The sequence below is a fragment of the Mustelus asterias genome, chromosome 29 (genome assembly GCF_964213995.1).
Source record: "Mustelus asterias chromosome 29, sMusAst1.hap1.1, whole genome shotgun sequence".
In the NCBI taxonomy this organism is placed as follows: Eukaryota; Metazoa; Chordata; class Chondrichthyes; order Carcharhiniformes; family Triakidae; genus Mustelus; species Mustelus asterias.
This window is the reverse complement of record NC_135829.1, coordinates 405,978-422,532: the sequence shown is the minus strand read 5'-3', so window position 1 is coordinate 422,532 and position 16,555 is coordinate 405,978. Positions and strand designations below refer to the sequence as shown.

Sequence of the window (16,555 nt, the reverse complement as noted above, 5' to 3'; positions counted from 1 at the left end):
CACGAAGATGGCTGGACTTGCGGATAGCGAAGAGCATTGTCGGGCAATACAGCAGGATATAGATAGGCTGGAAAATTGGGCGGAGAGGTGGCAGATGGAGTTTAATCTGGATAAATGCGAAGTGATGCATTTTGGAAGAAATAATGTAGGGAGGAGTTATACAATAAATGGCAGAGTCATCAGGAGTATAGAAACACAGAGGGACCTAGGTGTGCAAGTCCACAAATCCTTGAAGGTGGCAACACAGGTGGAGAAGGTGGTGAAGAAGGCATATGGTATGCTTGCCTTTATAGGACGGGGTATAGAGTATAAAAGCTGGAGTCTGATGATGCAGCTGTATAGAACGCTGGTTAGGCCACATTTGGAGTACTGCGTCCAGTTCTGGTCGCCGCACTACCAGAAGGACGTGGAGGCGTTAGAGAGAGTGCAGAGAAGGTTTACCAGGATGTTGCCTGGTATGGAGGGTCTTAGCTATGAGGAGAGATTGGGTAAACTGGGGTTGTTCTCCCTGGAAAGACGGAGAATGAGGGGAGATCTAATAGAGGTGTACAAGATTATGAAGGGGATAGATAGGGTGAACGGTGGGAAGCTTTTTCCCAGATCAGAAGTGACGTTCACGAGGGGTCACGGGCTCAAGGTGAGAGGGGCGAAGTATAACTCAGATATCAGAGGGATGTTTTTTACACAGAGGGTGGTGGGGGCCTGGAATGCGCTGCCAAGTAGGGTGGTGGAGGCAGGCACGCTGACATCGTTTAAGACTTACCTGGATAGTCACATGAGCAGCCTGGGAATGGAGGGATACAAACGATTGGTCTAGTTGGACCAAGGAGCGGCACAGGCTTGGAGGGCCGAAGGGCCTGTTTCCTGTGGTGTACTGTTCTTTGTTCTTTGAGTTCAAAATAACTTGTAAAGAAAAGCCCAGCAATTAGAGACCGATCAGTTGAACCTTGGTGGTGGGGATCATTCTAGAAATGGTTATTCAGGATAGAATTAATATGTCACATGGAAAAATGTAGGTTAATGGCGAAGAGGCAGCACGGGTTTCTTAAGGAAAAATCGTGTTTGATGAACTTGCTTGTAACAGAGAGACTTGATGAGGGTCATGTGGTGTACATGGATTTTCAAAAGGCATTCAATACAGGACTGCACAACTGATTTGAGAAAAGTTATAGAGTCATAGAGGTTCACAGCATCGAAACAGGCCCTTCGGCCTAACTTGTCCATACCGCCCTTTTTTTTAAACCCCTAAGATAATCCCAATTACCCGCATTTAGCCCATATCCCTCCATACCCATGTAGGGACCTGAAAAAAAGGATAAATAAAAAGAGTGTGTTTTCTTGAAATATGGGTAAATTTAATGAAAACGACATTTACCATTGTTCTTTGTTTTCTTGTGAGTTTCAATATCCTGTTTACTGGGCCCAATACTGTGAACAGATACTGTTTGTTTGAGTGATGTAAGCTAAGCCAATCCGTTTTCTAGAGAGCTGCACTTTAAGCCAATCAGATTACTTAGGGGGAGGGAAAAAGAAAAACGGCGGGAGGCAGAGGAAGCTGCAGTGGGGAGACACACGAGGGGAAGAGGAAGCTGTTTCCATGCGGTAAAAACCCAGTTTTAACGTCGAGGCAAATAATATTTGTAGACTAACATACTTCGCAGTATGGGCACAAATATTACTATGCAGTTAAAGCTCGTGTTTGTCACAGTTCAGTAACTCGTTTTTTCCAGTTTGAAGTGAAAGGCAGCAAGGTTTAGTCCTGTTTGTTATTTTCATTACTGTTGAGAAGAAGTGTAAAGCGCATCATCTTGTACTCTCAAGCGTGGACGTTTCTGCTAGAAACTGCCGGTGAGGGACAGTCAGCTATAAATGCCGGGCGTAGTTTTCACTGAGAAGACGGAGAGAACGAGGATTAGCTGAAGCTAACTTGCTAAGTAGCACTGCTGAGGAGGACAGACTTCAGCGGACTTCAACGGACAGCTTGGTGCATTTCTTTTTTCCTGCTGCATCATCTTCCCGCTCGCAGACCCTTCTGGACTGTGTGTGTGGTGGTTGCGTGAGTAACTGGAGACGATACTATCAGACACTGAACGGTATCAGCAGTGTGTTGTTGGGGGCGTGTTTTCTTCATATGTGCACCAACGTATGGGCCCCAACGTTTATAAATCCAAGCGCTTGGTAATATTTTGAACATTTCTCAGGGTTGTAACTGTTTAATTGAAAAATCTTTAGTTTGGGACTCTTCACCTGTTTTATGAGACGCAACAATGCAAGAAAATAAATTTATTTTTGTTATTCCTTTTGCATGCTTGTCCTGAACCTTTTCTTATTATAAGGTTTACATACTTACCATTTTAGGAGGCACCGCGTTATTATTAATAGGTTATTACTCTAGATTGCAACTGCATACACTAATCCTTTTCATTCCCGCCTGTACTGACATCTATTGGTAAATAGGAAATTTAGCCTAGCTCAACACCAACCGTTAAGAACTCAGGATTCTGTGAATTGAACATTTACACAGTAGCCCCTTATAACATCAAGCACATCCCAGGTACAGCTTTACTTAACTCAGCTGGTCAGAGCATATAGTTGTCAGCAGGGGGTTACTCCCATCTTATCCATGTAACTGTCTAAACACTTTTTCAAAGACAAAATTGTGCCCGCCTCTACTACTACCTCTGGCAGCTTGTTCCAGATACTCACCGCCCTCTGCGTGAAAAAATTGCCCCTCTGGACAATTTTATATCTATCCCCTCTCACTTTAAACCTATGCTCTCTAGTTTTAGACTCCCCAACCTTTGAGAAAAGATATTGACTATCTAGCTGATCTATGCCCCTCATTATTTTATAGACCTCTATAAGATCACCCCTCAGCCTCCTACGCTCCAAAGGAAGAAGTCCCAGTCTATCCAGCCTCTCCTTATAACTCACGCCATCAAGTCCCGGTAGCATCCCTAGTAAATCTTTTCTGCACTCTTTCTAGTTTAATAATATCTTTTCTATAAAAGGGTGACCAGAACTGTACACAGTATTCCAAGTGTGGCTTTACCAATGTCTTGTACAACTTCAACAAGACGTCCCAACTCCTGTATTCAATGTTCTGACCAATGAAACCAAGCATGCTGAATGCCTTCTTCACCACTCTGTCCACCTGTGACTCCACTTTCAAGGAGCTATGAACATGTACCCCTCGATCTCTTTGTTCTGTAACTCTACCCAACGCCCTACCATTAACTGAGTAAGTCCTGCCTGGTTCAATCTGCTAAAATGTATCACCTTGCATTTATCTAAATTAACTCCATCTGCCATTCTTCAGCCCACTGGCCCAATTGATCAAGATCCCGTTGCAATCGGAGATAACTTTCTTCACTGTCCACTATGCCACCAATCTTGGTGTCATCTGCAAACTTACTAACCATGCCTCCTATATTCTCATCCAAATCACTAATAGAAATGACAAATAACAGTGGATCCAGCACTGATCCCTGAGGCACACAGCTGGTCACAGGCCTCCAGTTTAAAAACAATCCTCTACAACTACCTTCTGGCTTCTGTCAAGAAGCCAATTTTGTATCCATTAAGATACCTCACTTTGGATCCCGTGAGATTTAACCTTATGCAACAATCTACCATGCGGTACCTTGTCAAAGGCCTTGCTAAAGTCCATGTAGACAACAACAACTGCACTGCCCTCATCTACCTTCTTGGTTACTTCTTCAAAAAACTCAATCGACACAAAGATAAGTGGAAAAGTGAATCGTGTGGAGGACGGAGAAGATCTGCAGAGAGATTTGGACAGGCTGAGTGAGTGGGCGAGGATATGGCAAATGGAGTATAACGTTGAGAAATGCGAGGTTATACACTTTGGAGGAAATAATAACAAATGGGATTACTATCTCAATGGAAACAAATTAAAACATGCTACCGTGCAAAGGGACCTGGGGGTCCTTGTGCATGAGACGCAAAAGCCCAGTCTGCAGGTACAACAGGTGATCAAGAAGGCAAATGGGATGTTGGCCTATATTGCGAGGAGGATAGAATATAAAAGCAGGGATGTCTTGATGCACCTGTACAGGGCATTGGTGAGGCCGCAGCTGGAATACTGTGTGCAGTATTGGTCCCCTTATATGAGGAAGGATATATTGGCATTGGAGGGAGTGCAGAGAAGGTTCACCAGGTTGATACCGGAGATGAGGGGTTTGGATTATGAGGAGAGGCTGAGGAGATTGGGTTTGTACTCGTTGGAGTTTAGAAGGATGAGGGGGGATCTTATGAAGACTTATAAGATAATGCGGGGGCTGGATAGGGTGGAGGCGGAGAGATTCTTTCCACTTAGTAAGGAAGTTAAAACTAGAGGACACAGCCTCAAAATAAAGGGGGGTCGGTTTAAGACAGAGTTGAGGAGGAACTTCTTCTCCCAGAGGGTGGTGAATCTCTGGAATTCTCTGCCCACTGAGGTGGTGGAGGCTACCTCGCTGAATATGTTTAAAGCGCGGATGGATGGATTCCTGAGCGGTAAGGGAATTAAGGGTTATGGGGATCAGGCGGGTAAGTGGTACTGATCCACGTCAGATCAGCCATGATCTTATTGAATGGCGGGGCAGGCTCGAGGGGCTAGATGGCCTACTCCTGCTCCTATTTCTTATGTTCTTATGTTCTTAAATTTGTGAGACATGATTTTCCACTCTGAAAGCCATGCTGACTGTCCCTAATCAGTCCTTGCGTCTCTAAATGCCTGTAGATCCTGTCTCTCAGAATACCTTCCAACAACTTACCTACCACAGATGTGAGGTTTACTGGCCTGTAGTTCCCAGGCTTTTCCCTGCAGCCCTTTTTAAACAAAGGCACAACATTTGCCACCCTCCAATCTTCAGGCACCTCACCTGTGACTAGCGATGATTCAAATATCTCTGCTAGGGGACCTGCAATTTCTTCTTTAGCCTCCCACAATGTCCTGGGATTACACTTCATCAGGTCCCAGGGATTTATCTACCTTGATGCGCTTTAAGACTTCCAGCACCTCCTCCTCTGTAATATGTACACTCCTCAAGACATCACTATTTATTTCCCCAAGTTCCCTAACATCCATGCTTTTCTCAACAGTAAATACTGATGAGAAATATTCATTTAGGATCTCTTGTGGATCTGCCCATAGATGACCTTGTTGATCCTTAAGAGGCCCTACTCTCTCCCCTGTTACTCTTTCGTCCTTTATGTATTTGTAGAAGCTCTTTGGATTCTCCTTTGCCTTATCTGCCAAAACAATCTCGTGTCCCCTTTTTGCCCTCCTAATTTTTCTCTTAACTCCACTCCTACACCCCCTATACTCTTCAAGGGATTCACTTGATCCCAGCTGCCTATGCATATCATGTGCCTCCTTCTTCTTCTTGACCAGGGCCTCAATATCCCGAGTCATCCAGGGTTCCCTGCTTCTACCAGCCTTACCTTTCATTCTAAGAGGAATGTGCTTACCCTGAACTCTGGTTAACACACTTTTGAAAGCCTCCCACTTACCAGATGTCCCTTTGCCTTCCCACAGACTATCCCAATTAACTTTTGAAAGTTCCTGCCTGATACCATCAAAATTGTCCTTGCCCCAATTTAGAATTTTAACTTTTGGGCCAGACCTATCATTCTCCTTAGCTATCTTAAAACTAATGGAATTATGGTCACTGGTCCCAGAGTGATCTCTCACTAACTGCCACCTACCCTTCCTTATTTCCCAAGAGGAGGTCAAGTTTTGCCCCCTCTCTAGTCGGGCCATCCACATACTGAATGAGAAATTCCTCCTGAATACACTCAACAAATTTCTCTCCATCCAACCCTCTAATGGTATGGCTGTCCCAGTCAATGTTGGGAAAGTTAAAATCTCCGACTATTACCACCCTATTTTTCTTGGAGCTATCTGTAATCTCCTTACATATTTGCTCCTCAATTTCCCGCTGACTATTTGGGGGCCTATAGTACAACCCTATCAAAGTGATTTCCCCCTTCTTATTTCTCAGTTCTACCCATATAGACTCAGTGGCCGAACCCTCAGATATATCGGGCGGCACGGTAGCACAGTGGTTAGCACTGCTGCTTCACAGCTCCAGGGTCCCGGGTTCAATTCCCGGCTCGGGTCACTGTCTGTGTGGAGTTTGCACATTCTCCTCGTGTCTGCGTGGGTTTCCTCCGGGTGCTCCGGTTTCCTCCCACAGTCCAAAGATGTGCGGGTTAGGTTGATTGGCCAGGTTAAAAATTGCCCCTTAGAGTTCTGAGATGCGTAGGTTAGAGGGATTAGTGGGTAAATATGTGGGGGTACGGCCTGGGTGGGATTGTGGTCGGTGTAGACTCGATGGGCCGAATGGCCTCCTTCTGCACTGTAGGGTTTCTATGATTTCTATGATTTCTATGATCCCCTCTCAGTACTGCCGTGATGTTTTCCCTAATCAAAAGTGCAACTCCCCTCCTCTCTTACCTCCTGTTCTATCTTTCCTATAGCATCTATAGCCTGGAACATTGAGCTGCCAGTCCTGTCCCTCCCTCAGCCATGTTTCAGTAATTGCTATAATATCCCAGTCCCACGTACCCATCCATGCCCTGAGTTCATCTGCTTTGCCCATCAGGCCTCTTGCATTGAAATAAATGCAGTTTAATCTGGACTTCCCTTGCTCTCTGTTTTGCTTTTGCCTGATCTGTCTGGTACCAGGATTACTGACACTGCCTTTACTACTTAATGTGCTCTCTTTAACTTCTATGCTGCCCTCAACTTTCTCTTCTGTCTCCCTCCTGCTTTGGGTCCCACCCCCCTGCCAAACTAATTTAAACCCTCCCGAGTGGCTCTAGCAAATCTCTCTGCCAGGATGTTAGTCCCCCTCCAGTTCAGGTGTAACCCGTCCCTCTTGAACAGGTCATCCCTTCCCCAGAAAAGATCCCAATGATCCAAAAATCTAAATCCCTGACCCATGCACCAGTTCTCAAGCCATGCATTCATCTGCCTAATCTTCCTATTCCTTCTCTCAGTCGCTCGTGGCACCGGTAAAAGTCCAGAAACGACTACATTCGAGGTCCTGCACTTTAGCCTTCTGCCTAACTCTCGATATTCACACTTCAGGACCTCACCCTTTTCCTACTTATGTCGTTGGTACCAATATGTAAAACAATCCATGGCTGCTCCCCCTCCCCCTTAAGAATGGCCTGCAAACGCTCAGAGACGTCCTTGACCCTGGCACCAAGGAGGCAACACACCATCCTGGAGTCTCCATCGCGGCCACAGAAACCCCTGTCTGTGCCTTTAACTAGCGAGTCCCCTATTACTACTGCTCGCTTGTTCTTTGCCCGACCCTGCTCTGGAGCAGAACCAGGTGTGGTGCCACAGGCCTAGCTGCTGCTGGTATCTTGTAGCTCATGGTAAGTTGTAGCTCATGAAGTAGTCACATGGATACAAAATTGGCTGAGTAATAGGAAACAAAGAGTAATGATCAATGGATATTTCTTGTTCTAAAGTGGCATTCCCCAAGAGTCAGTATTGGAACTCTTGCTTTTCCTGATGTATATTAATGATCTAGATCTTGGTGTGCAGGGGACAGTTTCAAGGTTGGCATTTATACAAAATTTGGAAGCATTGTAAACTGTGAGAAGGGCAGTGTAGACCTTCAAAAGAACATAGATTCGTTAGTGGAGTGAACAGATAGGTGGCAGATGACATTCAATGTGGAGAAGTGTGAAGCGGGGTTCATTTTGGTAGGAAGAACCTGGAGGGACAACATAAAGTAAGGAGTACGACTCTAAAGGATGTGCAATAACAGAGGGACCTGGATGTAAATGTGCATAAGTCTCAGACCGGCAGCCACGGGAGCGAATCGTAGCTCGGCGAACCTGGGAGTGAGCAGCATCAACTGATAGAACTGATCCAGAAAATAAATCTGAAAACTGAAAAGTGATCTCATAGGAAAGTGATGAGCTGATTGGTTGATAAGGAATCCACAGGGACCACTCTTAAATAGCAGTAAATTTAGAAAAGTGTACTATAATTAAAGGATTATCTGAGATTAATATTTTAGATATTAAATAAACCTAATTAACTAAATTAGATGTAGCAGTACGCGCGATGTGTTACAGCTGCGGTATGTGGGAGCTGATGGATTCCATTATGAGCCACAGTGACCACATCTGCAGAAAGTGTTTGCAGCTCATGGAACTTCGCCTCAGAGCTGATAAGCTGGAATTCGCTTTTGGACACTACACTGCAGCACATCAGGGAGGGGGAGAATTAACTTGATGCTGTGTTTGAGGTAGTCATACCCTATAGGTGAAATACTTCAATTTGTCAGGAACAGGAAGGTGTGACTATGAGTGAACCAGGTTGATGCAACCTGAATTTGACCTTATCCAGCAGATAAGAGGTACTTGTTCCCCGTGAGGATGAGGAAAAAGACAGTTGGGAGGATAGGCAAACTGAGCACTGCACCGTGGTTCGGGAGGCCATTCTAGCAGTAGTGGTATGGCATTTAGAGATGTAAGGACTGATTAGGGACAGTCAGCATGGCTTTGTGAGTGGAAAATCATGTCTCACAAATTTGATTGAGTTTTTTGAAGGGATAACCAAGAAGGCAGAAGAGGACAGTGCAGTTGACGTTGTCTACATGGACTTTAGCAAGGTCTTTGACAAGATACCGCATGGTTGGTTGTTGCATAAGGTTAAATCTCACGGGATCCAGATGAGGTAGCCAATTGGATACAAAATTGGCTTGATGACAGAAGCCAGAGGTTGGTTGTAGAGGGTTGTTTTTCAAACTGGAGGCCTGTGACCAGTGGTGTGTTTCAGGAATCAGTGCTGGGTCCACTGTTGTTTGTTATTTATATTAATGATTTGGATGAATTTAGGAGGCATGGTTAGTAAGTTTGCAGATGGGGCATAGGTTTAAGGTGCGAGGGGCAAGGTTTAAAGGAGATGTAGGAGGCAGATTTTTTACAAATAGAGTAGTGGGTGCCTGGAACTCGTTGCTGGGGGAGGTAGTGGAAGTGGATACGGTAGTGACTTTTAAGGGGTATCTTGACAAGTACATGAATAGGATGGGAATAGAGGGATATGATCCCAGGAAGGGTAGGGGGCTTTAGTTAAGTCGGGTAGCATGGTCGGTGCAGGCTTGGAGGGCCGAAGGGCCTGTTCCTGTGCTGTAGTTTTCTTTGTTCTTTGTTCTATGACACCAGGATTGGTGGCATAGTGGACAGTGAAGAAGGTGATCTAGGATTGCAATGGGATCTTGATCAATTGGGCCAGTAGACTCATGAATTGCAGATGGAGTTTAATTGAGATAAATGTGAGGTGATACATTTTGGTAGGTCGAACCAGGGCAGGGCTTATTCAGTTAATGGTAGGGCTTTGGGGAGAGTTACAGAACAAAGAGATCAAGGGGTACAAGTTCATAGCTCATTGAGAGTGGAGTCAAAGGTGGACAGAGTGGTGAAGAAGACATTCGGCATGCTTGGTTTCATTGGTCAGAACATTGAATACAGGAATTGGAACGTCTTGTTGAAGCTGTAGAAGACATTGGTAAGGCCACACTTGGAATACTGTGTACAGTTCTGGTCACCCAATTATAGAAAGGATATTATTAAACTAGAAAGAGTGCAGAAAAGATTTGCTAGGTGCTACCGGGACTTGATGGTTTGAGTTATAAGGAGAGGCTGAATAGATTGGGACAATTTTCCCTGGAGCATAGGAGGCTTAGGGGTGATCTTTTAAGGTCTATAAAATAATGAGGGGCATAGATAAGGTAGATAGTCAATATCTTTTCCCAAAGGTCATGGAGTCTAAAACTAGAGGGCATACGTTTAAGGTGTGAGGGGAGAGATGCAAAAGGATCCATAGGGGCAATTTGTTCACACAGAGGGTCTGGAACGAGCTGCCAGAGATAACAGTAGAGGCGGGTACAATTTTGTCTTTTAAACAGACAGTTACATGAGTAAGATGGGTACAGAGGGATATGAGCCCAACGAGGGCAATTGGGACCAGCTTAGTGGTAAAAACTGGGCGGCATGGACAAGTTAGACAAAGGGCCTATTTCCATGCTGTAAACCTCTATGACTCGACAGCAGTATGTCCTGGATGCAACAAAGGGACAAGTAATATTGGAATTAATAATGAGTAATGAGTCGGATTCAATGAGTAACCTAATTGCGCATGAACGTTTATCAAATTGTGATCTTAACATGATCAAGTTTAATGTAGCATTTGAAAGTGTAAAGCTACTAGAATTCTAGGTTTAGTGAAGGCCGACTTTAATGAGATGAGACAAAGACTGTCCACAGTTGTTGCGAAGTTGGTGTTTGTAAAATTGTCTGTTAAAAAGGTAGTGTTTTTTCTGTACTTAGAGTTTTAAAAAAGTAAAAAAAAATGCAGGTTTACATGCAGTATACAGACTGAAGCATTGTATCAAAAGTCAAACAGTAGTGTTGCCAAGACAACAGGCTGTTTTTGAATTTTGCCCAATCAATTTAAATTAGGCACTTCAATAAAAACAGCCTATTAGATTTAAATTTGATGTTTTGGTAACCTGAGAACCAATCCTATTGTGGGGATGTTGGTATGTCATCAGGGGTATCAGAGATGGGGGGCAATGGCACAAACTAGAGAACACAGCTCACAGCTTTAGAGAGAGAGAGAGAGAGACAGCCAGCAACTGCTCTCTGTCATAGCTCATTTATGTCTTAAAAGAAAGCCTCATCTCGATCATGAAGATAGCAAAAGAAGATAGAAGTCCAGACAGAAGAATCAATAGAGAAAGCCTTAGAAGGTTCCGGAAGACAACAAACCTAGTTGTAATTTAGAGAGTGACTAAAAATTCTATTTTTTTTGTTAATAAGTGGGAATTGTATTTTTCTCAACAGCATTCCATTAGAATCGTGTTTTATTCGGTTTGTTAATAGTTTAGTTCACCTATTCATTGTTAGTTAGATAAATAAAGTGTTGTTGATTTTAGAGAGTGTGTCAGAGAGTTGTTTTTATTTAACAACTAAAAGTTGCTAAAGAGCAGATATTACCCCTTCTCACATGCTTTTAACAGATTATGAGGTGAAGTATTCCTCTTTGAGTGGTTAAGTGCTAATTCTCAGAGGAGGATCCACCTCCGCTTCATAACAGATTGGGGGCTTGGATCCTGGATTTAAACAATCCTAGATCCTCGGGACCTGGATTTGAACAGATCAACCTTCCCTTTATTCCCCTTTTAAACTGGGAAAATCTGAGTGGGTAAAACAATTGATTGTGGAGGATGTTTCAAGAAACATTTGATGCAATACAGAACCAATTTATACTCCTGAAAAGGAAAAGCACAACTTCATTGAAAAAACAGCCATGGACAACTAAAGAGATATGGGACAGCATCAAACTAAATGGCTTACAAAAATGCAAAAAACAGCACAGATTCCGCTGAATAGGAAAGATACAAAGACCAGCAAAGGGCCTCATAGCAGATTATAAGAGCTACTAAAAGGGATTAGGAAAGAAAACATGCAAAGGGCATCAAAATCAATAAGCAAAATAATTATAGTTACATAAAGGGAAAGTGGGTGGTCAGGAGCAGGAGCAATGTTGGCCCATTAGGTAAATGTGTAGCATCATTTTATCTGAGCTTTCTCATCATTTCAATGTGGAACCAGTGGAATTTTCACAACTGTAAAGTGAAAAAATGAACAGTGAAACTGAACAACTAAATATCTTAGAGCTGCTGCCCAGATGTACTCATGGTTTTGAAATGCTTTATTTTTTTCCCTCTCAGTAGACTTATTTACTGTATTAATTATTTTAAAAACCAATGCAGATCAGATAGCTGTGTCACTATCTGGAGCAATAATTACCAGGTCAGGTCTGAATTCATGACATTAATTCATTGTATCTGAAGTGAATTGATCCATTTTTGAAACAAGTTAAGGTGTTGTTGAAGAGCAATTCTTCCCTCTAATTGTTTTTAATATTAGTTTGCTCACTTTTTAGACTTTCAGATTAGCAATGCACCAATGCTTTGTTTTCCTTTTTACATTCGATTCAACATTTGTTTTATTAGTGAGAAAGGCAAAAGTTATTTTTTTCTCATTAAATGTTTCTAAGCTATGTGAAAACCTGTGTTACTGTTAAGATTGTTTCTATTTACAGATCTGTAGAATGGAGAACATTAATCATTTAACTGAACTTCGAGTGCTTAACCTTGCGGGTAACTTCATTGTTCGTGTTGAAAATATGAGTGGCCTTGATTCACTGACAGAACTCAACCTTAGAAGGAATCGCATTGAATCTGTGGTAAGATTACTTGTGGGTTTTCTTAAACATGAAGCAGTCATGGATTACGTTTGCCAAAATTCTTTATAAAGAACTTGGGATTTTCACAAATTATATTTAGTCGATTGAAATATTCCCATTAAAAGAACTTCCTTACTCTCGTATCCCCTGCCTATATCTCTATAAAGCAAGCTATCTTCCTCCTTCTGCTGATCTGATGGTCAGTGAAAATGTCATAATATTTGGGCTGAATGGCCTACTCTTCCTATGTTCCTAAAAAAAACCAGACGAGTATATAAGAGAAATTTGAAGAATATGTTGAAATGCTGAGATGAGGGAGATAGAATGGATGGAGACTCGTGGAGTAGAAGCAGAGATTAGCTGAGTCAAATGGCCCATGTCTGTTTTGTACATTTGACATAATTGGCTCCAATTTTGTTTATTTTTTGTTTTTAATGGAAATACATGGAATTCCTTTGTTTACTTTTGAATTAACTAACATTTTGGAAAATTAATTTTTTTCTTGCTGGTGCTGTGATGAGTAATTTGACAAATTGCATATTCCTTACTGGCTGCAGTCTGTGGGTGTGGTCCATAGATATTTACTGGGAAAGAGTCAATCATTTTATGACTTTAATAAAGAGTCCCTGCTTTCTCCCTGCAGCTATATTTCTTTGTACAATTCTGCCAGTCAATCCTCGCATTAATAAACGGCTGTCTTCAGAGAATGTTCTTTATCTAGATTTCAACCTCTGTCAGCATTTCTTAAATTAAAATCTTTGACATGCTTCTTCAAGTACCAATTATACACTATGGATAAGTTCATTGTATTGTATTTCAATTGAAATGTTTTCGGCAGTTTTCACAAATGATGGTGGAAATGAAGTTGCAAATATATTAGATAAGACTATGGAACAACTGTGTAAAGATATAAATATGAAAGAAATTAGTTCTGAATAAAATAGGAGAATTCAAGGTCGACAAATCATTAACCGTGATGGGTATGTATTCTAGATAGTTTTGAAAAACATTAAGTGGTGACATGTTTCCCAACCACTCGTTTTTGATACGATTCAATTTTATATGAAGGACCCCATACCAAATTCGAGATGGGAAAAATTTCGAGAGCTAGTTTACTTGCACGCACTTAAGATGCAGGAGGTCGGTTACAACATAGTCCCTTGTGCACTCATTCTCTAAAAGAGGGATAGAGAGAAAGATTTACAGGGCAAATACCATGGAGGTTATAATTATTGTTTCACCTGTGTCCAGAACCAAAGTCTAATAGAGTCATAGAGGTTTACAGCATGGAAACAGGCCCTTCGGCCCAACTTGTCCATGCCGCCCTTTTTAAAAAAAAACTCCTAAGCTAGTCCCAATTGCCCGCATTTGGCCCATATCCCTCTATACCCATCATACTCATGTAACTATCTAAATGCTTTTTAAAAGATACTACTACCTCTGGCAGCTTGTTCCAGACATTCTCCATCCTCTGTGTGAAAAAATTGCCCCTCCAGACACTTTTGTATCTCTCCCCTCTCACCTTAAAAGTGTATTCCTTCGCAGAGGTTGGCAGGCCGAACTGATGCTGGATAATTCGCATTTCCAATAGAGTTATCTTCCACAATGAGGTAGGCATGCAGAGGTGAATCAGTCTTGTAGGCATTGGTACAGAAGTTTCAGTCAAAACAGTGGTAGGTAGTGCCAGGCATTCAAACCTGGACAGAGCCCCTTTTCTGTGCTGTTGCTTGGTAGATGAAAAGATGGCAGACCGAGATTTCTTAGCACCACAAGGCAATACTACAGGTTCCATCAGCGATTGGGTCATATCACATAACTTCCACCTCTCCACTCTGGTTTTGACCAATGGTGTGTATCCTTTTGTCTGCATCCCTGAGATTATTAATGTTCCAACCATTAAGTCTTAAACTGGAGGTTGAAGGTTTCTTTGTTGCGAGCAGATGAATAGGCTCCAGTTGGCCAGGCCTGACTTATGAAATGTACTTGGCTTTTGTATAGTTCCCTTTGAATTTGGTCTCTCCAGCCGACACGGAGTTGCCAGGGTCTCTTCAGAGATAACGAGGTGTGAAACTGCAACATTAGCTCCTATTGTTGAGGGTCACATACATACATAGCGTCAACCATTTTAAGGTCTTTGTCCAGTTTATAATTTATATTTGTCCAGTTTATAATTTATAATCTCTATTGTAAATTATAATTTTAGAAAATAACTAGAAATTAGGTAATCTATATATATATTTTACAAACATATATAGTGTGTGGTCTTAGTCGCCTGACACTTGTTAGAAAAATTCTCATGTACATGTGAAAGCGTAGCAGCTTGGATATCAAATCAAATAAAAGTGGTGGACAGGACACAGAATTAGGATAAATGGATATTGCTTGAATTGGAGAAGTGTTGGAAGTGGTGTACTGGAGGCATTTGATAAGGTGCCCCATGCAAGGCTTATTGAGAAAGTGAGGGGGCATGGGATCCAAGGGGACATTGCTTTGTGGATCCAGAACTGGCTTGCCCACAGAAGGCAAAGAGTGGTTATAGATGGGTCATATTCTGCATGGAGGTCGGTCACCAGTGGAGTGCCCCAGGGATCTGTTCTGGGACCCTTACTCTTTGTGATTTTTATAAATGACCTGGATGAGGAAGTGGAGGGATGGGTTGGTAAGTTTGCTGATGACACAAAGGTTGGAGGTGTTGTGGATAGTGTGGAGGGATGTCAGAAGTTGCAGTGAGACATTGATAGGATGCAAGACTGGACGGAGAAGTGGCAGATGGAGTTCAACCCAGATAAGTGTGAGGTGGTTCATTTTGGCAGGTCAAATAGGATGGCAGAATATAATATTAATGGTAGGACTCTTGGCAGAGTGGCAGATCAGAAGGATCTTGGGGTCCGAGTTCATAGGACGCTCAAAGCAGCTGTGCAGGTTGAGGCTGTGGTTAAGAAGGCGTATGGTGTACTGGCCTTCATCAATCGAGGAATTGAGTTTAGGAGTCGTGAGATAATGTTGCAGCTATATAAGACCCTGGCCAGACCACACTTGGAGTACTGTGCTCAGTTCTGGTCGCCTCATTACAGGAAGGATGTGGAAGCCACAGAAAGGGTGCAGAGGAGATTTACAAGGATGTTGCCTGGGTTGGGGGGCATGCCTTATGAGGATAGGTTGAGTGAGCTCGGCTTTTCTCCTTGGAGAGACGAAGGATGAGGGGTGACCTGATAGAGGTGTATAAGATGTTGAGAGGAATTGATCGAGTGGATAGTCAGAGGCTTTTTCCTAGGGCTGAAATGGTTGCCACAAGAGGACACAGGTTTAAGGTGCTGGGGAGTAGGTACAAAGGAGATGTCAGGGGTAAGTTTTTTACTCAGAGGGTGGTGGGTGCGTGGAATGGGCTTCCAGCAATGGTGGTGGAGGCGGATTCGATAGGGTGTTTTAAGAGACTTTTAGATAAGTACGTGAAACTTAGTAAGATAGAGGGTTATAGGTAAGCCTAGTCATCGCTAAGGTAGGGACATGTTCGGCACAACTTTGTGGGCTGAAGGGCCTGTATTGTGCTGTAGTTTTTCTATGTTTCTAATGATCTTGCAAAATTGGCTTGCAAAGAGTTGCTCCATGGGCCGGTGGAAAGCTGCACTGCTGGTGGAGATCACATAGGGCATTTGAAGAAAACAATATCTGCCTACAGGAGACATGAATGTGGATAGTTTTGAGGATTCCTCATCTAACGGGATCTGCTAGAACCCACAATTCACATCGAGAATACTGAACACCTTGGCATTTGGCATGTCTGTTATTACCTGTTCCACTGCCTTCATTCAGGGTGATGCGGTCTGAGCAACACTTTGTTCAAGAGCACTGGGTCAATACATATCCTGACTGTGCCATATTTTGTAGACGCGACCACTATTGCTGAAACCCATTTTGTGGCCTCATCTATAGCAGTTATGACACCTAGTGCTGTCACCCGATGTAGCTCATTAATGACTTTCTGCTCATGGCTACTGGTGCTCTTATTGGAGTGCAGTCTGTTGGTGGGAGCGAGTCATCTACTCTTAGTCATAGTCATAGAGGTTTACAGCATGGAAACAGGCCCTTTGGCCCAACTTGTCCATGCCGCCTTTTTTTTTAAAACCACAAAGCTAATCCCAATTGCCTGCATTTGGCCCATATCCCTCTATACCCATCGTACTCATGTAACTATCTAAATGCTTTTTAAAAGATAAAACTGTACCCGCCTCTACTACTACCTCTGGCAGCTTGTTCCAGACACTCACC

At 42.9% G+C, this 16,555-nt stretch overlaps 1 protein-coding gene across 4 annotated transcripts in view; it reads left to right on the top strand.

Annotated features, from left to right (window-relative positions):
- The window catches only part of lrrc49 (leucine rich repeat containing 49), a 240,418-nt gene that overhangs the window by 91,992 nt on the left and 131,871 nt on the right, over nt 1-16,555 (top strand). For all 4 annotated transcript variants that reach the window (XM_078199863.1, XM_078199861.1, XM_078199862.1 and 1 more), the window contains one exon: nt 12,143-12,286. In XM_078199863.1, coding sequence (XP_078055989.1) covers nt 12,143-12,286 — 144 coding nt within the window. The remainder of the gene's footprint in view (nt 1-12,142; nt 12,287-16,555) is intronic.